An 18,674-nucleotide genomic window follows, 5' to 3' on the forward strand; every position below is an offset into this window, starting at 1 on the left:
TCTCTCTCTCTCCCTCTCGCGCACGCAACGACGGCGCCCCGGCGCCGGCGACCATGCCTTCCTCCACGTCATCCCTCCTTCCACCCCTACAACCTGAGACCACGCCCTGGTAGGGATCCGGTTCCTACCAGAAGGATTGATTCGTATTCTACCTAGGAATAGAAACCCATTCCTACAAAACAAAGGGCTCCAAAGGAATTTTTTCTACAAAATTCCCATCCTTAAAAGTTCCTATAAAATTCTTGCAAATCAAAGGAGGCCTTTTTTCTTTGAGATTCCAAAATAGTTGCACTTTATCTCTCTTTACTCTCTCTCCTGAATCTTCTAATTCATATGTTCATTTTCTATGCACCATCTAAAAACACATCTTATGAAATTTTTGTGTTTCGAAATGTAGTAATTCATAGGACATGGTATCTCAAGTTCTCAACCCTACATTTCTACTCCTACTCCTATGGTAATTCATAGGACATGGGAATAGGAAAATTATAGGATGTGAGATGACATGCATCTCAATTTCTATACAGAGGGGCATTGGGATGTAGGGAAACGTGCTACACAGCAAAAATTTATGGTACATGATCACACACAGTAACACTATGAAATTGCGACCAACTCACCACCTAGAACATAGCGAAAGCAGAGTAATGTTGGTGAAGCTTTGTCTATTCCCGCAGCTAGGCACTCCACCATACTACTAATTAATCTACTGGAGATTTCCCTAAAGAAATAAACTACTGGAGATGAAACTGACATGGCACTAATTGTAACATAAACCCAACTTAAACGTTAGCTGCGGCATGATACCTCTGCGAAAATCAATGTAATACTACTAGTAGCGTTTCGGCACTGCAATTCCTCTAAGATGGACTTGCACAGGTTCTCTTTCGTCCTGAAACAAAATGCATTCTTCACAAGAAAAAAAATGCCAGAATATATGAGCTGCTTCATCTTCCCTAAATTACAGCGTGGCACAGATCGACCTTAGTTTGTTACAACATATACCAGATCGACCTTAGTTTGTTACAACTCTGTGCGGAGTAGTATCGCACTTTGCAGAGAGACAAGCAGATAAATGATCAGAATACCAGATCACCAGCTCTCTAGTTACAGATCACCATCAGTATATTCTCGACCATTTGGGGGTTTCAGGAAACATCCTTGAAATCCAACTTTGCGTGCGTATACACCAGGCAGCAACAAAAATGGCTACATAAAGCCTGCTGCTGGATCATTGTATGGATGGGTCAACACCCGACCGGTCATGTGGAAACCCCGATATATGCGAGGCTGCCGCCGCTTCTTCTGTGTAAACAATAAGACCTGCTCTAGGTCTCCGTCTGACATCATTTTATGCGAGTGTTCTCAACCATCTGAGGACACCAAGAAGGCCCGTGTCTAGAATAGGAGACCTTTGTTCAAGATCTGCGAGAAGAGCAAATTCAGCCAAAAATATCACATTGTTCCACAATGGTCAACCTTCGTTGAGCTAAGGCATCTCTACTTCTTGGCGCCCATAATCATACATGCTAGAAACCCTTCTTTTGATAGAATAACATCTGCTAAGAGACAGTGGGGACTCGGCTTAGTGTTTACCTATGTCTGCTGCAACACGATGAGCACACATGACCCCTGAAAATGCCACAGCAATCACTCCTTGCCCAGGAAAACAGCTGTCGCCCACACAGTAAAGTCCATCTATTGACTGTAAATCAGATAATATAACTTCAGTTCTAGTAATCTTATATCACGATGGCATCACTTCGAACTTTAGGTTAACAAAAAAAAACTGTATCTTGAAATCTGTATTCCATTTAAGTAACTTACAGTGGTATTGAAAGGCATTGCCAGCAAACCCTTGGGTTTACCCCGTGGCATGGGTCCATATGTACCATCATTTCGGGCAAGAAATCTGCGGTGAGTTTTTGGGGATCCTACCTGGCAAAACCAAATATTAAATGAATGTTGTGTTACAAAATATATTGGTACCAGAAACCAAAATAAGGCCACTAAAGTTCACAGCATAGCCCTAAAGGAATGTGCAGTTAGCTCATGAAAGCCCATGATATAACATTCTACCTGGTTGGTGATGCATGGTGGTCTAGTATGCATAATATAGTTTGCTGCACAAGGAACATGAAGAATCTGCTAATACTCAAAACTTAACTGTGCTTTGGCTCAAAGAAATAATTCTAATACCTGAGTATTTGCTAATTGATATGGTTTAAATCATTTGAAAGAAGTAAAAGGACTTGCCGCTTTCTATGTAGGGATGCAAGTGGACTGAGCCACAGCCCATTTTGTTTAATTGATGGTTCACTTATAGTCCTATATATCACTGGAAGTATTTTTGGGAGGATATTTCTTTGGTAGTTCATTTTATGCAAAAGGGCAAATCATTAATGGATTTTCAGCTGGACAAAACAGCCCAAAACTGCATCCCTGTCGGTGTATGTTTAGACCACTCTTCACTAGAGCTGATTATAGTGATTGAGGTATGGGGCTAACCTATAAATATCACCGCATACTGGGTAGATTGACCGGTGCTGAGAGTAGAAAATATGACAAATAGATCAGATAGGATACTCTAATGATCTTTTCCGATAATCATATTAAGTATTGCATCATCAATAGCTAATCATGTTTGCGCTGCTAACTACTACAGACTTGCTCGTGCTCCCTTGTCAATTTGAGGACTGGTAGCTAGCACTTTCAAGTTCAAACATGAAGTAGTCAAAATGAAATGATTGAAAATATTTATAGAATACTGAGTTCCCAACATAGAATTACTGTAAGAAGATACCTCCTTGAGGACTATTGAGTCTTGAAGACCAGGAAACAACTTATTTTCAAGTCTTCGTATGATCTCATTTGCCACAAGCTCCTTTTTCTGCTCATAATCCTTCCTAGGTAGACCCTGCCAAAGATTAAAGCCAAGCAGTATTATGGGCATCAGTCAGTACTTATGTTCATACAAAAAGGCTTCGTTTGTTATACTCCCTCCGTCCCAAAATTCTTGTCTTAGATTTGTCTAGATAAGGATGTATCTAATACTAAAACGTGACTTGATACATCCGTATCTAGACAAATTTAAGACAAGAATTTTGGGACGGAGGGAGTATATTTTTTTGACATAATTTACATTTCAGCTAGAGCACTGACATACCTCCCAATCTTCTATACCTGCAGTTGTAAATATATGAAGTATGTGATGTCCTTCAGGAGCCAAGGATGGATCAAGAACTGTAGGGATACTTAAAAATATGCTTCCATAAGGCTTTTCCAAGTTCGACCAGTCATCCTGCCAATTACACTCACAATTAAACTCATTAAAGATTAAAATGTCCATATCAAATTCACCACTAATGTGACAGTGACTCTAACCCTCAATGATGACATACCCAGTAGCATACAACCTAGTGCGTACCTCCAGTACAAAATGGTGGCAATCAGTACCAGCAGGTAAAACTGAGGCTTTGACACCCAGATGAATGGATAGAAAAGATGGCGCTTTAACATAGTTCTTCTGAAAGTTTTTCTCCTCTTCTGGAAGCTCTTCAGCCTTCACGAGTTTTCCTGTAAGTTCATGCATTTGTTAACTCCTGAAGGAGGAAACTGAGCACATACTAAGTATGTATCAAAAAACTGTTCACACTGGCAGAATAATAACGGCAAGTTACCAAGTCAAGAAATATGCTTTTGGATGGTTGCAAAACATGAGAAACAAAATTACGGCAAAGTTGCAGAAGATAAAGAACATTGTAACAAGTGAAAGTGAAAGAGATACTTTTCTAGCTTGACCATGAAAGAATATTTGCAGAATTACCAAATGTGTCCCATCTTGTGGCATTTGATATTACTGTTCTAGCGAATAACTCCTTCCCATTTGACAACCTCACTCCAACCTGTAGTAATGAAATGTTCAGCTGAGAAACCAAAACTAAACTCCAGACATTTGAAATTAGTAAGATGAACTCACAGCTTTCCCATTTTCAAGAATAACATTGGTCACATTCGCCTTGTAACGTATTGCACTGCCCTTTTCAACAAGGCCATTTGCCAAAGACACCGCAATACCACCAACACCACCAACTGGATAATTAATTCCTCCAAAGTGCCTATCGCACAATACCTGTCATGTTGACTTAGATAATTGGAGGCTGAATGATTTTCAAACAAAGGTCTGACAGATTAACATCGAACTTACCATGCTCGCATTGATCATGGGTGTTTTCAAGGCATTGACTGTGCTCACAATAAAACACTACAAAAACCATAAATTGCTGTAATCTTCAGATAAGCGAAAGTTGAACAAAAATGTATGCGTGGAAGAAAAATTGAACAAGTGAGTAAACTCACAAATATCTCACACCTCAGCATCTATGAAGGATAGCAACTGCTGATCTTTTATGAACTTGCGAGCAATATCCCCCGCATTCTGTGGCAGATAGTATGCTGCATCATAGAAAAAATGATTTTATATCAAACAATCTTATTTCATAGTATCTCGTATGAATTTATTTCTCTGTTGCTTTTGAGATCGCAATTGTTTCAACTTCAGTTAACTAATTGTTCTAAATGGTTTCACTGTAGAGAAAATAAGGGTAAAACTTATTGAGGAATATAAGGATGCAGTTTTAATACCGAGAGTCAAGCATTCCAAAGGCTTCTTAAAAAATTGCCCGAATAGGTATAGAGGTTCTTCCAAGGACTTTAGTTCCAAAGAATTTAATGAATTGAAGATCTGTTCATATGAGACATAGATGTAAGGTGTGAAGGTTGCATAAGAAATAAGAGAATAGCAACAGAAAGGTAACTAAAACAAGTAGATAAAATAAAGACAATACCTTCCAACATGTACCATAGAATTTTAGGATTCCTTCTTTTTCATGCGGGAATTTGCTAACCAGCTCTTCGATGAAGTCATTATACTCCCTATGCACAAGAACAGAGAGAGCACCAGGTAGATGGAAATGAACCGTAGAAGGGTCTGGTATGACTTCCATCTTACATCCAACAGCTTCTAGTGCTTGCGTTATCAAATTTAAGTTTCCCTGGATGATAACACATGTCATGCTTCTTACCAAATATACCCAAACACAAAAAATACTTCATACAAAATATCTTTAAAAAAATGAATGAATGGTTTCACAACATCTGACAGCAATACAAATGTTTCCTAACAAGAAACATGTGAAAGGCACAAATCCACAGCCACTAGCCCAACGCTGTATGCCAATGTATGAGCATTTTCATGAGAGTCACACACAGGTACAGCACTGATCAACGCTACACTCTATCATGAAACATGCTGTGCACACCCTGAACATCCAGGCATTCGCACTTGGTAACAGTGGACTGCTTGGTCATGCTCATTGTCGATAAGCTGCACAGTGGTCACCTGCCCCTTGTAAGCTGTATGTAACATGGCATTGAGCCCTCAACCTCGAAATCAGGTTTGTCTCTTTAAGCAAAACAGCCCGCGAATATACTAATCATGGCATCTTCAGGCACTGGATGCCCGCAAAAAAGTAAGTCGTCAACTGATTTAAACAACCAAGCAAATCACAATTCCCCCCTCTCAGTTTACACCCAGCCTACCTTACCACGCCAGAGCACAAATTCGCAGTGCAAAGCTTTACCCCTCAAATATTTCTCTTGGTGATCACTAGGCACAGCACAGTCAAGCGCACAAGCACACGGAATCAACAAATTCACGGGCCGGAGCCAGAAATGTAACCGCGCAGCTACCTCAGTCACACTCATAGCAAATTTTGTGCTGAAAATGGAGCAATTCAAAAGCCCCGGGCAACAGTTTCAGCACAAGTGGAACGCCGGCGCTCTGCCCCGCTTTACCTTGTCGGAGAACCCGAACATGACGGAGGAGCCGACGTCGAAGGTGAACCCGTCGCGGCGGTAGTACCCGGAGCTGCCCCCGGGGATGATGTACTTCTCGAGGACCAGCACCCGGGCCCCTTTCGCGGCCAGCTGCGTGGCCGCCACCAGGCCCCCGATCCCGGACCCGACCACTATCGCGTCGTATCGCTCCCCGTCGCTTCCCTCTCCTCCGGGGGACGTCTCCACCGCCGCCGCCTGCCTCTCCGACACCACCGCCACCCTCCCCCTGCCGCCTCCGCGGGCCTCGCCGCCGAAGGGACGGGGGCGGGAGGGGCGGTGCGCGACGGGCGCGGGGAGGTGCGGGGAGCGGTGGAGGCACCGCGCCGTGAGGGGCGAGAGGAGGAGCGGCATGGCGGCGAGGCGTGGAGGCGGGGGGAACCGGCTGGGCCGTCGTTTTGTGTGGCGTCGGGTCGGGTATTTTATTCCGGCTTGGAGTGGAGTGGAGGAATCTGGCGCGGAGGGAGAAGGGTGGATGCCGCGGCGGGAAGGGGACGAAGAAAGCGAGGAGGAGGGAGTGGAGGGGAGAGGATGAGGAGCCACGGCCGGCCGCCGACGGTGGGCCAGGGTGGTGACAATCACCTTTGTCAAGTGGTGGTCAACCCTCTCAACCGCGATCATAACCTGCTAGCCGCCGGTCGACCGGCCAGACTCCAGGCCGGTCGCGCCGCGGGCCGTTGGATCAGAAACATCCCAGCCGTTTGATCTTGGTCTCCTCGATCCTTGATCTGCCTCCCTCGTATGAACGCGGAAGAAGCACTCCCTCGTCCCTCGTCGTGCCACATCGCTGTCCCGACGCGCACCTCATCAGCGAGCACCACGTGGGGTCCATCGCCCGTGAGGGACGGCTCGCGCTTCGTCGCCATCGCAGCAACATCCCCCAGTTAGGCAGTCGAAGCTTCCGCCGCCATCACAGCACATGGCGCCATCGCAACAAACGTTGCCAGCATCGAAGCAACCGTTGTAAAGCCCCGCAGCCCCCACCCCCTCAGTCTCGGTTGCATCAATGGTCGCTCGCTGCTGTGGCATCGCAACCTACCGTCACACGATTCCAACATGCCAGATGTCAGTTTTAGCAAATTCCAGCATGCGGCGCCGATCGTGCCAGGCCAAAAACGCGGTTCCAGCAATCTGAGATGTCAGTTCCAACAAAGTAGATACACGGTTTCAGCACACGGCGGCGTCGGCTGCAGCAAAAAGGTGAGACACAAGTTCCAACGTGTTGCGTAGCCGGTGAAAACGCGAGTTCCAGCATTTTTCGTTGCCACAGACAAATAGTGTGCTCCACGGTAGTCCCAACGAACAATAGTAGCAGGCAGAGGCGCAGCGGCACGCCCCGCTCGAGTTTAAGCCCGTCGTTAGCAATATATTATTGCTCATATTTGTTATTGATAAGGGTTTTGGTAAGTGAAGCAAGAATAATATAGTACGTTGATAATATGAATCATTTCGTCGATTACATGACCTTGATGGCATACATGATTAAAAAAGTACAATAAAGTGCTGATTTAAGAGAGTAATATTATGTAGCTAGATGGTGTACGACTGTACATATGTAGATAAAGAAAAATTTGGTGAAATATATCATGGATTTTAAGCACTTTGGATTATTTGTTCTTGTTCTTCATGTTTTTTGTTGTTTTCTCTTTTCTTCATAAGAGGAGATTACAGTTACTAAATTGTATGATTTGTGGGTTTATAGACTTGATGTGTGCATTTTAATCAAGTTTATGAAGCTATCGGCCATTTTGCTTTTTCTAAATCAATAAATCAAAGAGATGATCAAAAAAGTTGTCCTTGTTTTCAATACTTTTCGCCACCCATAACCCTTGTGTCTCCTCCCCCTACTCTTTGCACACATATGGCAAACAACTCGAAATTTTTCATCTTCTCTAGTAAATTGTACCAGCGAGGCAAATTGTTGAACAATCATGATACATTTACGATGTTGCGCACAAGAGAACCCACGATCGAAGTACTTGTTGGCCTATCGGTACAGTTTCTAAGCTCCCAGGAAATCCTGGCTTGTGGTGCGGAGAGTGTTTGGGCAGGGATAGTGGGCCTATTTGTGAGTCGGTATTTAGCTATGTTTGGGCTTACCGTGCCGCCTCTAGAGAAACTGTCGCGGCGTCGGTGTTCAACCCTAGTCGCCTCCATCACCTCCTCTTGTGTTGGTCATCCCCTCCTCCCACCATCCACGACGCCACCCCACTGCGGTGCCCTCCCCTCCGAGCTGGCCATCTTGGTGGTGTCTACCACGACAGGGATGAAGGGGCGCGGTCGCCGGAGAAAGCGGCACTCGGCGGTGGCGCTATACTCTTTGGTCGCCTTCGTCTTCTACGTCCTATCCTTGATGCCTGTCACGCCCAATATGAGATACTATCCTAAAGAGACTCGAAGGTCCCACCAAGGATAGAACCGCATATTGACACGCTTTTGCAAGGTGGATATCATTACATCAACATTACATAATATATGGGGATACATACAAGGCATACAAATGCCGCAAGAATACATCAATAGATCATACAAGAGATCAACATCCGACTACGGATGGAACACAAACAGAAACTCAGACAATATCCACCCTGCTAGCCCAGGCTGCCGACCAGGAACCTAACCCAAGATCGACGAAGAAGAAGAAGAAGAAGAACTCCAACACAAATAGACATCGCTCTCGCGTCATGAGCATCGCATAACATGTACCTGCAACTGGTGTTGTAGTAATCTGTGAGCCACGAGGACTCAGCAATCCCATTACCATGGGTATCAAGACTAGCAAAGCTTAATGGGCAAGGAAGGGGTAAAGTGGTGAGGCAGCAGCAGCGACTAAGCACAGTATGGTGGCTAACTTACGAAACAAGGGCGAGAAGAGGAGATAAGCAAACGGTCGCCAACTAGTAAGGATCAAGAAGTGATCCTGAACTCCTACTTACGTCAAACATAACCCCAAAACCGTGTTCTCCTCTCGAACAACCCCAAAAAGAGACAATCACGGTTACGCACACGGTTGGTGTATTTTAGAAGAGTTTACTTCAAGTTTACTACCACCGGATATTAACAAATTCCCATCTGCCACATAACCGCGGACACGGCTCTCGAAAGTTTATACCCTACAGGGGCGTCCCAACTTAGCCCATGATAAGCTCTCACGATCAACGAAGGATATTCCTTCTCCCGGGAAGACCCGATCAGTCTCGGAATCCCGGTTACAAGACATTTCGACAATGGTAAAACAAGACCAGCAAAGCCGCCCGATGTGCCGACAAATCCCGATAGGAGCTGCACATATCTCGTTCTCAAGGCACACCGGATGAGCAAGACGTCGGGTTGGCATAGACCCTGGTTGCCCAGGGGGCGCCGGACATCGCTCGGTTTGGACCAGCACTCAGAGGAGCACTGGCCCGGGGGGGCTAAAATAAAGATGACCCTCGGGCTCCGGAAACCCAAGGGAAAAAGGCTTAGGTTGTTAGGCAAATGTAAAACCAATGTTGGGCCTTGCTGGAAGAGTTTTATTCAAAGCGAACTGTCAAGGGGTTCCCATAACACCCAACCGCGTTAGGGACGCAAAATTCGGGAACATAATACCGATATGACGGAAACTAGGGCGGCAAGAATGGAACAAAACACCAGGCATAAGGCCGAGCCTTCCACCCTTTACCAAGTATATAGATGCATTAATAATATAAGAGATATTGTGATATCCCAACATAAACATAATCCAACAAGGAGCAATCTTCAACTTCACCTGCAACTAGCAACGCTATAAGAGGGGCTGAGCAAAAGCGGTAACATAGCCAAACAACGGTTTGCTAGGAAGGGTGACAAAGGTTAGAGGTTCATGGCAATTTGGGAGACTTGATAAGCAAGTGGTAGGTAGCGCAGCATAGCGATAGAACAAAGCAACTAGCATAGCAATGATAGTAATGAGATCCAAGGTGACGGTCATCTTGCCTGAAATCCCGCTAGGAAGAAGAACGAGTCCATGAAGAAGATGAAGCCACGAAGACGAACCAAGCGTAGTCGAACGAATCCTCACGATCGCAACGAAACTGGAACTATCGAGAAGAAGCACACAACATGGTAAACACACCACACATGAATAAGGCATGATGCTCAATCAAGTATGATGCATGACAAGGCTACAATGAGGCTACGCATGGCAAGAGATGATGCATACAAGAGCAACACATCAAAGCAAGTTTAAATGAGGCTGGAAACAACCTATAACAATTCCGGTAAGTCCTCATATGCAAATTTTGAAATTAGCCCAGATCTGAATAAACTTTATGTTCAAGTTGTTAAACAGAAAGTTAAGATACACCAAGATGATCTACACGAAATTCTAGTCAAGTTACATATAAAGTTCATTTAATTTGGAGCTACGGCCTAGAAGATATGAGCAAAACAAGTTAAACATGGCATTGATGCAAAATGCATTCAAACATCAAGCAAACACACTCAAAACATGGATGCAATAAGGTAACATGAAACTACATGCAAACTAAGCAAGTTTCATATGGAGCACACTCAAAACGGAGCAACGGTTCAACACATACACTATACAAGTTTAAAGGACAAACTGTCCAAAACAGCAACTAGGCATCTTGCAAGTATCAAAACAACATGCTACAGCATCTCAATATGAAAACAAATGGCATGGACGTGATGTACAGGTAAAGCATTACAAAACATTAACACTGAGATATTCCCAGAAATCACTAGAACATGCTCAAAAGGACATGGCAAGATTGCAAATAATAACAGTTTCACAGACTTAGCAGAAATCACTGGACATGGCAGAAATAACATCAGGTTGCAAAGTTTAGAGCTATCAAACAACATGCTACAGGAACATATCATAGCAAACAAAGGCATGGAATGAATCTACTAATTGCATAGAACAAAAGTCCCTTACTGATCACGAGCCAAAAAGGCACAGAAGATATGATGACACCCATGTAAACATAGCAAGTTCCATATACAGATTCAGACTTAGCAGAAAAACTGAGCATGGCATAAACAGAATTATGAAGGCATCTTTGCGAGCTCAAATCACTCATCACAAAGCATTTCATGGCATGTGAGGGTAACTCACAGTAAGAAGACATTTTCATGAAGCTAAGCATGGCAATAGCATAATCATAGGGTGCATGGACCACTAGCAACAACCATGGCAAAATTGATTAACATATAAACAATCTGTCAGGAACATTTTATAGCAAAAGTAGAGCAAGATTAAGACATGCTAGAGCACTTCATAAATGCAAACGTGGGCATGGATGGATAGAGCACAACCATAATTCCAAAACATCCTTACTGAAGCAACTCAAAAGAAGCATGAATCTCACTGTAGCATCATGTTTACATGGCATAAAAATAACAGCAGGGAAAAGACTTAGTAAAATCCTAAGTCCCTGAAATCAGCAATATCACGAAGGCTACTTTGCATGCTTGTGCTAGTCACCACAAAGATCAAAAAAATACATGACAAGCACCCCTGTGAAGATGACATGTCATAGATGAAAATATATGTAGAGCTCATGCCCAAAGGATGCACAAACAAAATGCAATGAAAATGACAAAACAGCAAGTTATATCAAGTTTCAGCAGTTAACATCATATGCATGCTCCCTGAGAACCATAGCGACAACAACAGAGGTTCGCTTTTGAAACAAGCATTTCTAATATATATTGCTACCATTTGATCGCATTATGTCCTTTTTTGGTCATCATAGGGCAGCAGATTCTAGAAATATGGCAATGTGCTACGGTGGCGCTAGAGCGAGACAGAGGAGAACCGGAAGGTGGCGGGTGTCAGGGCGTGCTGGGCGGCGAGCGACAAGTAGGGGAGAATTGGTTGTGGTGAGCGGTGGGAATCGGAAAGTCATGGGGAAAGTGAAATATCTAGCTAGTCAAGGCGGTGCAGTTGGACCATATTTTAAGTGTATTTGTATTATTTTTCGAGATAATATTCACCCGCAGTCACTGTTCATACACTACCACTGATAACTATTTACAATCATTGTTTATGGGTACTGTTCACTCGAGGGCACTTTAAAAAAAAACAAGCATTAGGCCACTGTTTATCGACTCCACGTCTCAAGGAGGGAAGAGCCATCGCCCAACACCTCAAACTCATAGCAGCAGCCGGAGCTTAGTCACTTCAATTATTAGATAGATATATATATGGACGAGAGATCAAACGTCTTGATTGCTTGGCTCCATATATTGAGATTTCTATCACATGCCAATTTTGAACCTGCTGGTGCGAAGAACGAGTTTCAACGAAATTCTCCGTCTATACCTTGAGAAGACCCCATAAGGAGGTGTGACATTGACACCAACGGCGGAGCTAGTGTAGAAACGTTGAGTTAAGTGAACCCAATTGTTTTTCTCCGCCACCTACATATAGGTATGTATTTGCTTGACTTGAACCCAATAAAAAGTCTAGAATGACCCCATTGAATAAGGGGGCATTGGTCCCCAGCCTTGGATTAGATATCTTTTCGGCAAGCTTATATTGGAAATTTGTAGCAAACTCTGCCACCGTATACAGTAGTTAATTCATACTCAAATCCTTAGAGAACCTATTAGCAAAATTTACTGGCTCTGCCCCTGTGTGACAGGCCCCAGCTGCCATCCTTGACAGCGCTTGCTTCGGACGCAACTACCACTTCAACCACGCCAACCCGAAGCAAAATTCCATCAGCCAAGACCCTGCTGAAAGTGACTACTTCCTCGACATCTCCTTCGATTGGGTCTCCTTTGCCACAACTACTGTTTACATCGCTGAAGTCTACCCTGTCCTTGTCTACCACCGTGACTCTGACCAGGTTCAAGAACATCGAGTGCAATGAGATCCAGGCGGCATTGGCTTGTCCCTGGACCAACGCATGGGCCTGGGAGGATGCAACGAACAATAGATCTAGTGGATCACAGCACGGCAGCTTGTTCTTCGTCTACCTCTCGCTCCCCATTTCTGTATCCCGAGTTAATCGACCCTTGCTACTGTTTTTTTCGAAACGGGATCCTTGGTACTGAATTCGCCGAGATAATCATAGACCGAGAGTGATGTATTGGGTTGCTGATGCACCTGTCATCTTGTCTTGGGTTGCTGATGCACCTGTCATCTTGTCCCCAAGGAAGCAGGAATGCTGGGGAATATGATGTAGACCAGTCTATCTTAAATCCTAAATGATCTGCGACTATTTTGGTTCCTTGGCTCTGGGGCTACCAACACGCAGATAATACTGGAATGCAGTGCAATTACGAGGCACATAGAGGGTGACCGTCTGCAGCTGATAACATGCCCTGTTCTTTGGTGAACCAGAGTATGCAGTGAAATCAGGTCGAATTGCGCTCAAAGCTATACCAAAGATGCAAGGCTGCACATTAAATGCCATATACAAAATGAATGTCATAAGAGGATTCGAGGTTGCCATCTCAATATAATTAGTTAAATCAATGTTGCTCAAAATTTGAACGAGATGTGGGGCTACAGATCAGTTACCAGCAAGACCATAAAGGACTTGCAAACTGAAACTGAACCTGCAGCTTGGACAGTCTGGCCAATCGAACTCATGTGCAAGCAAAACTTGTAGCATAAAGTAAAATCAAACTGCTGAATCAACTACTGTGCAAGCTAAAAATGCATATACAGGGAAAATGTGCAAGCTGCTGAATCAAACGTTTGTGCCGTGAAAGTTTTGTGACTGTAGGACCAAACTGGAATGTTAAACTAAGAGCAGAGTAAAAATATTTAGCAGCTGCCCTCCAGTGTGAGAAGAAATAAAATAAGTTGAAAGACAAAGTAATGAGAAAACTATGGAAGAATTCACTTTGCTCCTTTCTATGTGCAATAGTGGAATGGATGCATTAAAACTGGCAGCAGTGCACTTCATTTTAGGCACCAGATGACCTACATCCCTGACAGAAAGCACACAATGGCACAAGGTGCAAATTCGCACATAAAAACTGCTGGAAGCAAGCTTAGTAAAGCTAACAGAAACTGAATAAACATCCATACCCAGTACTGTCCATACCGTAGCAGATCTTTACATAGAGTGCTAAGAAAGGGTGTCACTGAAACTACACATGCAGGTTGATAAACTCACAAGGGGCTCAAAATTTGTCTGGAAATTGCATCCATGTGAATACAAACGACTAGGACCACCCGATTAATAGTTCATTCAACTAATGGGCTAACGAAAACGCGTACATATAATATTTCTCCAGCACCAAAGGCAACAGCTAGATGAACCTGCAACGCCTTTGCAAGTGCAAGTCTAACATTAACTGCATTAAGATGATAGACCGTTAACAGGCACACACCTTTATCCCCAACTACCTGACATGTGCCTTACTCTCGCTCAATCTGAATGGTCACATGACTGATGTTGTACTCTGCCTTGATGTACCCAATGACCTTGTCAAGCATTTTATCAGCATCAGCATCCTGCGTGATCGTCACATGGCATGCCAAGAGCACCTTCCCCACTGTGATAGCCCAGATGTGCAGCTCATGGACAGCAATCACACCTTCCATCTCACGGAGACCACTTTCAAGCCTGGTGGCGTCGATCTCGCGGGGCGTGCTCTCCATAAGGACCTCAAGTATGTTCCGAATCATCTTGATTGTGGTGAACAGTACAATCACAGAGAAGATGAGGGTGCATATGAGATCAATAATCTTCCATTCGGGCTTGTACCAGATGAGAGCCCCTCCAATCATTACGCCGATGCTCTGGATGGAGTCCCCAATTACATGCAGATAGGCACTGTGAACATTGATGTTGCGGCGAGGCTTCTTAGCAGGCTTGGCTCCAGGCTGGGCACTCTCACAATCACCATCATGTTTAAGCAATGGTTGCTCAACATCCTGATGTTGTCCAGTGCTCGAATGAGAGTGGTGATTAGTTGTAACGGTAATAGAAGTACCATGGCTGTGCTCATGGTGATGTACATGCCCCTGCTCATGATCTCCATGATGGGAATGGTCATCCTCTGAGTTACCATGATCGTGGTCATGTGAATGTCCATGGCCATGACCATGGCTGTGTCCATGTCCACCGTGCCCATGGTCATGACCAAGCAACACTGCCATTATGATGTTAACAAACAAACCAAAAGCTGATACAGCAAACATGAGGGAGCCCTGTACCTCGCCGCTTTCATTAATGAGCCTCATAATAGCTTCGTAGACAAGTATGCCAGCGAGGAGCCATATAAGCTGAATGGAAACCAGTGCCCCAAGAATCTCTATGCGGAAAAATCCATATGACTGCTGAGGTGTCGCTTCCCAACCAGCTGCCCATAGGGAGAACAAAGATATGGCAAAGGCTGCAACATCCGAAAGGAGATGGGCAGCATCAGTCAAGATTGCAAGACTGTTTGCTTTGATGCCTCCAACCACTTCAACCGCCATGAATATAACACAAAGGATCACAGCAATTAGGAGCTTCTTCATGGATGCAGACCTCTCCTTTGAATCTTTCGAGGTGTTACTGGCGTCAGAGAAGTCGCAAGCAGCACCTCTGCAAGCTTTGTTCCCAGCTGCTCCAGAAGCGGATGAGATGTCCATGGTTACTTCAGGAACATGGGGCGACGTAGAATTATGGCTGTCCATCTGAAAACAACAACTGAGTCAATACACAAGTACAAGAATGATTCTAGATCTACTAATACAAGATGCTATAATAATAAGAAGAAAATTCTTGTGTGTAGTTCCTACTAACTAGTGCGAAAAAAGAAGTGCCCACATGTGAAAAAAATACTATCACAAGTAGAAGTGGAAGTTAAAACTTATGAGAATATTCATAAAATAATAGTCAATTAAGATCACGATCCAATGGGGATATTTGCACACATGACAGTCATTAAGATTGAAATCCACAAAGGATAACATATCTACCATATTTTAGCATGCAGTTCATAAAAATGGTACGCCTGGACCACATCCTAATTGATAAATTGGATGTCATCAGCTATGAAAAGGTCAGCCAAGGCAAAGTCAATATTCAGTAGGTTTGCAAAACATGGCAGGAATCTCGAGCCTGCTAGCCAAACAATATATGCCTACGAACTAACGACAGTGATTTGAGATAAGACTATCTTTCCACCTTTATGTGAACAACATGGAGCAGAGTAACTCAAGTGGCCACACCTAGCAGATTCAGAAAAGGATCAACAGAAAGTGCGCTACTTAAGTTTATAATACTATGAAACAGAGACGCACAACTTGAACAAAAACACTGACGGTCTGGTCGCAGAACAAAATCACTGTGCGGGCACTGCAAAACTAATTGGTTTTCAGCAGTCCCTATCCCGCGAATTCGATCACACCTTAAAAAAACCTGAACGAGAAGTGCCACAATTCACAACAGTAAACCGGCAAGACTACACAGACATGAACACTACTAATCTGCAAACAAACATAAGAACACGGATATCCACCTACCAAATTACGGGAGATCAATCAGATACGCGGCATTCAGTCGCAAAGGAAAAGATGCCTCTTCTATCCCAATATTCACCAATCTGGTAGTAGACACAGCTAACTCAGAAACGGATATTATCCGGGTCACAAGATGCTGCACAGAATGAGGGGAAAAGCGAACACAAATTGGAACTTGGCACCACGGGAGGCTAGGCTAGTAGTGGTAGCTGCGATGGATAAGTACTGGACGCGAAGGAGACCAACGAACAGAGCCGGAGTGATTGATTAATCCGCCACGGCACGGCACTCGCTGCCAAGCGAGTACGCCCCCGACGAACTCGGCCTGTCGGCCACCACCTCCAGACCAATGGAATCGGGTCGCAAGGACCCAACGCGGAAACCAACAAAATAAACATGCGCCGAGACAGCGACCCGCGATCCAATTCCTCCGATCAGGATGATACTACTAGACTAGCAGTAGCACCCTTCGAATTTTCTTCCCGCAATCTCTGACCCGAACCGCCCCGATCCAACCCCGGCCGCGTCCTACCTCCCCTCCTCTCCCCTCCCCAATCACCGGTAACTGAAACCCAGAGCAGAAACTGAAGAAAAAAATCACAGCAGAGACGCCACGGGGGAACCGTAGCACGCGTGGCGCGCAGGAGCCGCAAGAGACGGAACGGAATCGGTAATTCCTCTCGCCATGGATGGTCCATTGGTGGGGACGACGGAGCGGAGTAGAAAATCAATCCACGGAACAACCTTAGTTCCGACGGGGCAATCAGAGAGAGAGAGAGGGGGGGGGGGAGGCTGGGGCGAGGTTCTAACCTGGATGGCGATGGCCGGAGCCTCGGCAGGAGCAGCGGCGCCGCCGCCGCCGCCAGGGAGTTTGGGACACGCGACGGGAGGGGGGAGGCGGTTCGTGGGGACGGCGAAGTGTGGAGAGGAGGCGTGAGTCGCGAGGGGATGCGACAGAAAAGGGGGCGAGCGGAAGGGTAGTCCGGTAATTTTGTGTCGGTAAAGGAAAAGGAGGAGAGGCCCCCGTGCCGAAGAGGGATATCCCCGCTCGATCCAGGGCTCCGATCCTTTGGATTCTCTCCCGCACAGGCACGGTTTACCGTGTCAATCAACCAAAAGAAAACAGCTCCGTGTATTTTACTTCGCGGTTAAAAAGATGCAACGAAACACGTCAAACAAAAAAAATGCAACGAAACGGGCATGTTTTTCATTCAAAAAATACGTGACGACTACGACTACGCACGTTGTGGTGTTTTGTGCCGCATTAATTAAAACCAAAACTGATTTGAGCTGAAACCCAGTCAATGCTAGTAGGGGAAAACAAAGAAAGACCGGACGGGAAACATGAAATTCGCCAACGTAGCAGCGGTGGATTAGTAAACAAGAAGAAAGGGGCAGGTGGGATTGCTAGAAGTTCGATCAAAGAAAGCAGCGTCAGAGATGATGATGGTCGGGCGACCAAAGCGGCAGGAAGAAGGAAGAGAAGAGGATCTCGCACGGCTCCGCGCCGTCGGGAACCTTGTGCCCCAACCAACCTCTTTCTTGGCGCCGCCGCGCCGCCACCCTACGACGTGGACACGGAAAAGGGGAGGAGGGGATCGACCGACGGGGATTGGAACGAGGCCGAAGGAGCGAGAACGTCCAGAACGACAGAAAAGAAGGAAACGCACAGTGCCATCAACAATGGACGAACAATCTCTTGAACGGCATCTACGGAACTGGGAAGAAATGTTGGGTCGATGCTTGGAACGGGAGATTGGTTGGTTTACCTGTATGTATCTGCTCTGGACGCCGGCGGCCGGCCGGGGAGCGGGCGATCTTCACGCGCGGGCGTCGGCGGGGTTGAGGAGGCGGACTGGTAGGAGGATGGATGGGTCGGGTGGACAGGTGCCGTGCCGGATCTCGTTTTATAAGGCCAGCTGACACGAACGAAACAGGCAAGGGGTTTCTATATGGTGCACTGAGACAAACCTGGCTAAAACCGCAAGGCAAGGTTCGGAAAGAACCGTTAAAAAGCCGAAAACACTGACGCCCACACGTGTGGGCGTTAGCCAACTTACCCACACGTCTCGATCGTCACCCAGTGCCTTTTGCACGAATTTTGGCACGAGAGGGCTGATTTTGTGTGCCATGTAGGACAACTCGCGTGTGTGGCGTATGAGGGAGTTCGCCCGCACGCTGTTTTCCCTCCGAGGTCAGCGGTTGCGACTCGGGGCGTGCGGTGGAACTGCCGTCGCGCCCGCACGCCCCGCATGACTTCTGTCCTCCATCGACTGCCCATTTTTCCACTCTCCCACACCCAAGTTGTCTGTTTTTTACAGGT

At 45.5% G+C, this 18,674-nt stretch overlaps 2 protein-coding genes across 4 annotated transcripts; both read right to left on the bottom strand.

Moving 5' to 3' along the window:
• Nucleotides 1-926: 926 nt before the first annotated feature.
• On the bottom strand, nucleotides 927-6,394 carry LOC109736594 (prolycopene isomerase, chloroplastic). Its single transcript, XM_020295808.4, has 13 exons — nucleotides 5,857-6,394; nucleotides 4,848-5,054; nucleotides 4,645-4,744; nucleotides 4,373-4,455; nucleotides 4,208-4,264; nucleotides 3,980-4,132; nucleotides 3,827-3,905; nucleotides 3,428-3,576; nucleotides 3,167-3,301; nucleotides 2,804-2,917; nucleotides 1,828-1,938; nucleotides 1,597-1,705; nucleotides 927-1,425 (listed from the first exon to the last, which is right to left on the bottom strand). Exons 1-13 carry the CDS (start codon nucleotides 6,247-6,249, stop codon nucleotides 1,352-1,354), a joined length of 1,764 nt encoding a protein of 587 aa, XP_020151397.1. The 5' UTR covers nucleotides 6,250-6,394; the 3' UTR covers nucleotides 927-1,351.
• A 7,497-nt stretch (nucleotides 6,395-13,891) lies between these two features.
• Nucleotides 13,892-18,335, bottom strand: LOC109736593 (metal tolerance protein 1). Of its 3 annotated transcripts, none has more exons than XM_020295806.4 (2): nucleotides 18,121-18,335; nucleotides 13,892-15,523 (listed from the first exon to the last, which is right to left on the bottom strand). In XM_020295806.4, exon 2 carries the CDS (start codon nucleotides 15,521-15,523, stop codon nucleotides 14,258-14,260), a length of 1,266 nt encoding a protein of 421 aa, XP_020151395.1. In that variant the 5' UTR covers nucleotides 18,121-18,335; the 3' UTR covers nucleotides 13,892-14,257. The 3 variants fall into 3 exon arrangements, with proteins under 3 accessions (XP_020151395.1, XP_020151394.1, XP_020151396.1); XM_020295805.4 differs by lacking the exon at nucleotides 18,121-18,335 and adding an exon at nucleotides 17,162-17,347; XM_020295807.4 differs by lacking the exon at nucleotides 18,121-18,335 and adding an exon at nucleotides 16,355-16,715.
• Nucleotides 18,336-18,674: the final 339 nt, after the last annotated feature.

Source organism: Aegilops tauschii, chromosome 1 (assembly GCF_002575655.3).
Source record: "Aegilops tauschii subsp. strangulata cultivar AL8/78 chromosome 1, Aet v6.0, whole genome shotgun sequence".
NCBI lineage: Eukaryota > Viridiplantae > Streptophyta > Magnoliopsida > Poales > Poaceae > Aegilops > Aegilops tauschii.

Bases quoted from the DNA above. Each gene is read 5' to 3' on its own strand.
- LOC109736594 (XM_020295808.4), bottom strand. From the start codon at position 6,249: ATGCCGCTCCTCCTCTCGCCCCTCACGGCGCGGTGCCTCCACCGCTCC. The intron at 1,706-1,827 runs GTAAGTTACTTA...TCTGATTTACAG, and splicing joins CAATGCCTTTCAATACCACT to TCAATAGATGGACTTTACTG. The intron at 1,426-1,596 runs GTAAACACTAAG...CTCTTCTCGCAG, and splicing joins TCGTGTTGCAGCAGACATAG to ATCTTGAACAAAGGTCTCCT.
- LOC109736593 (XM_020295806.4), bottom strand. From the start codon at position 15,523: ATGGACAGCCATAATTCTACGTCGCCCCATGTTCCTGAAGTAACCATG.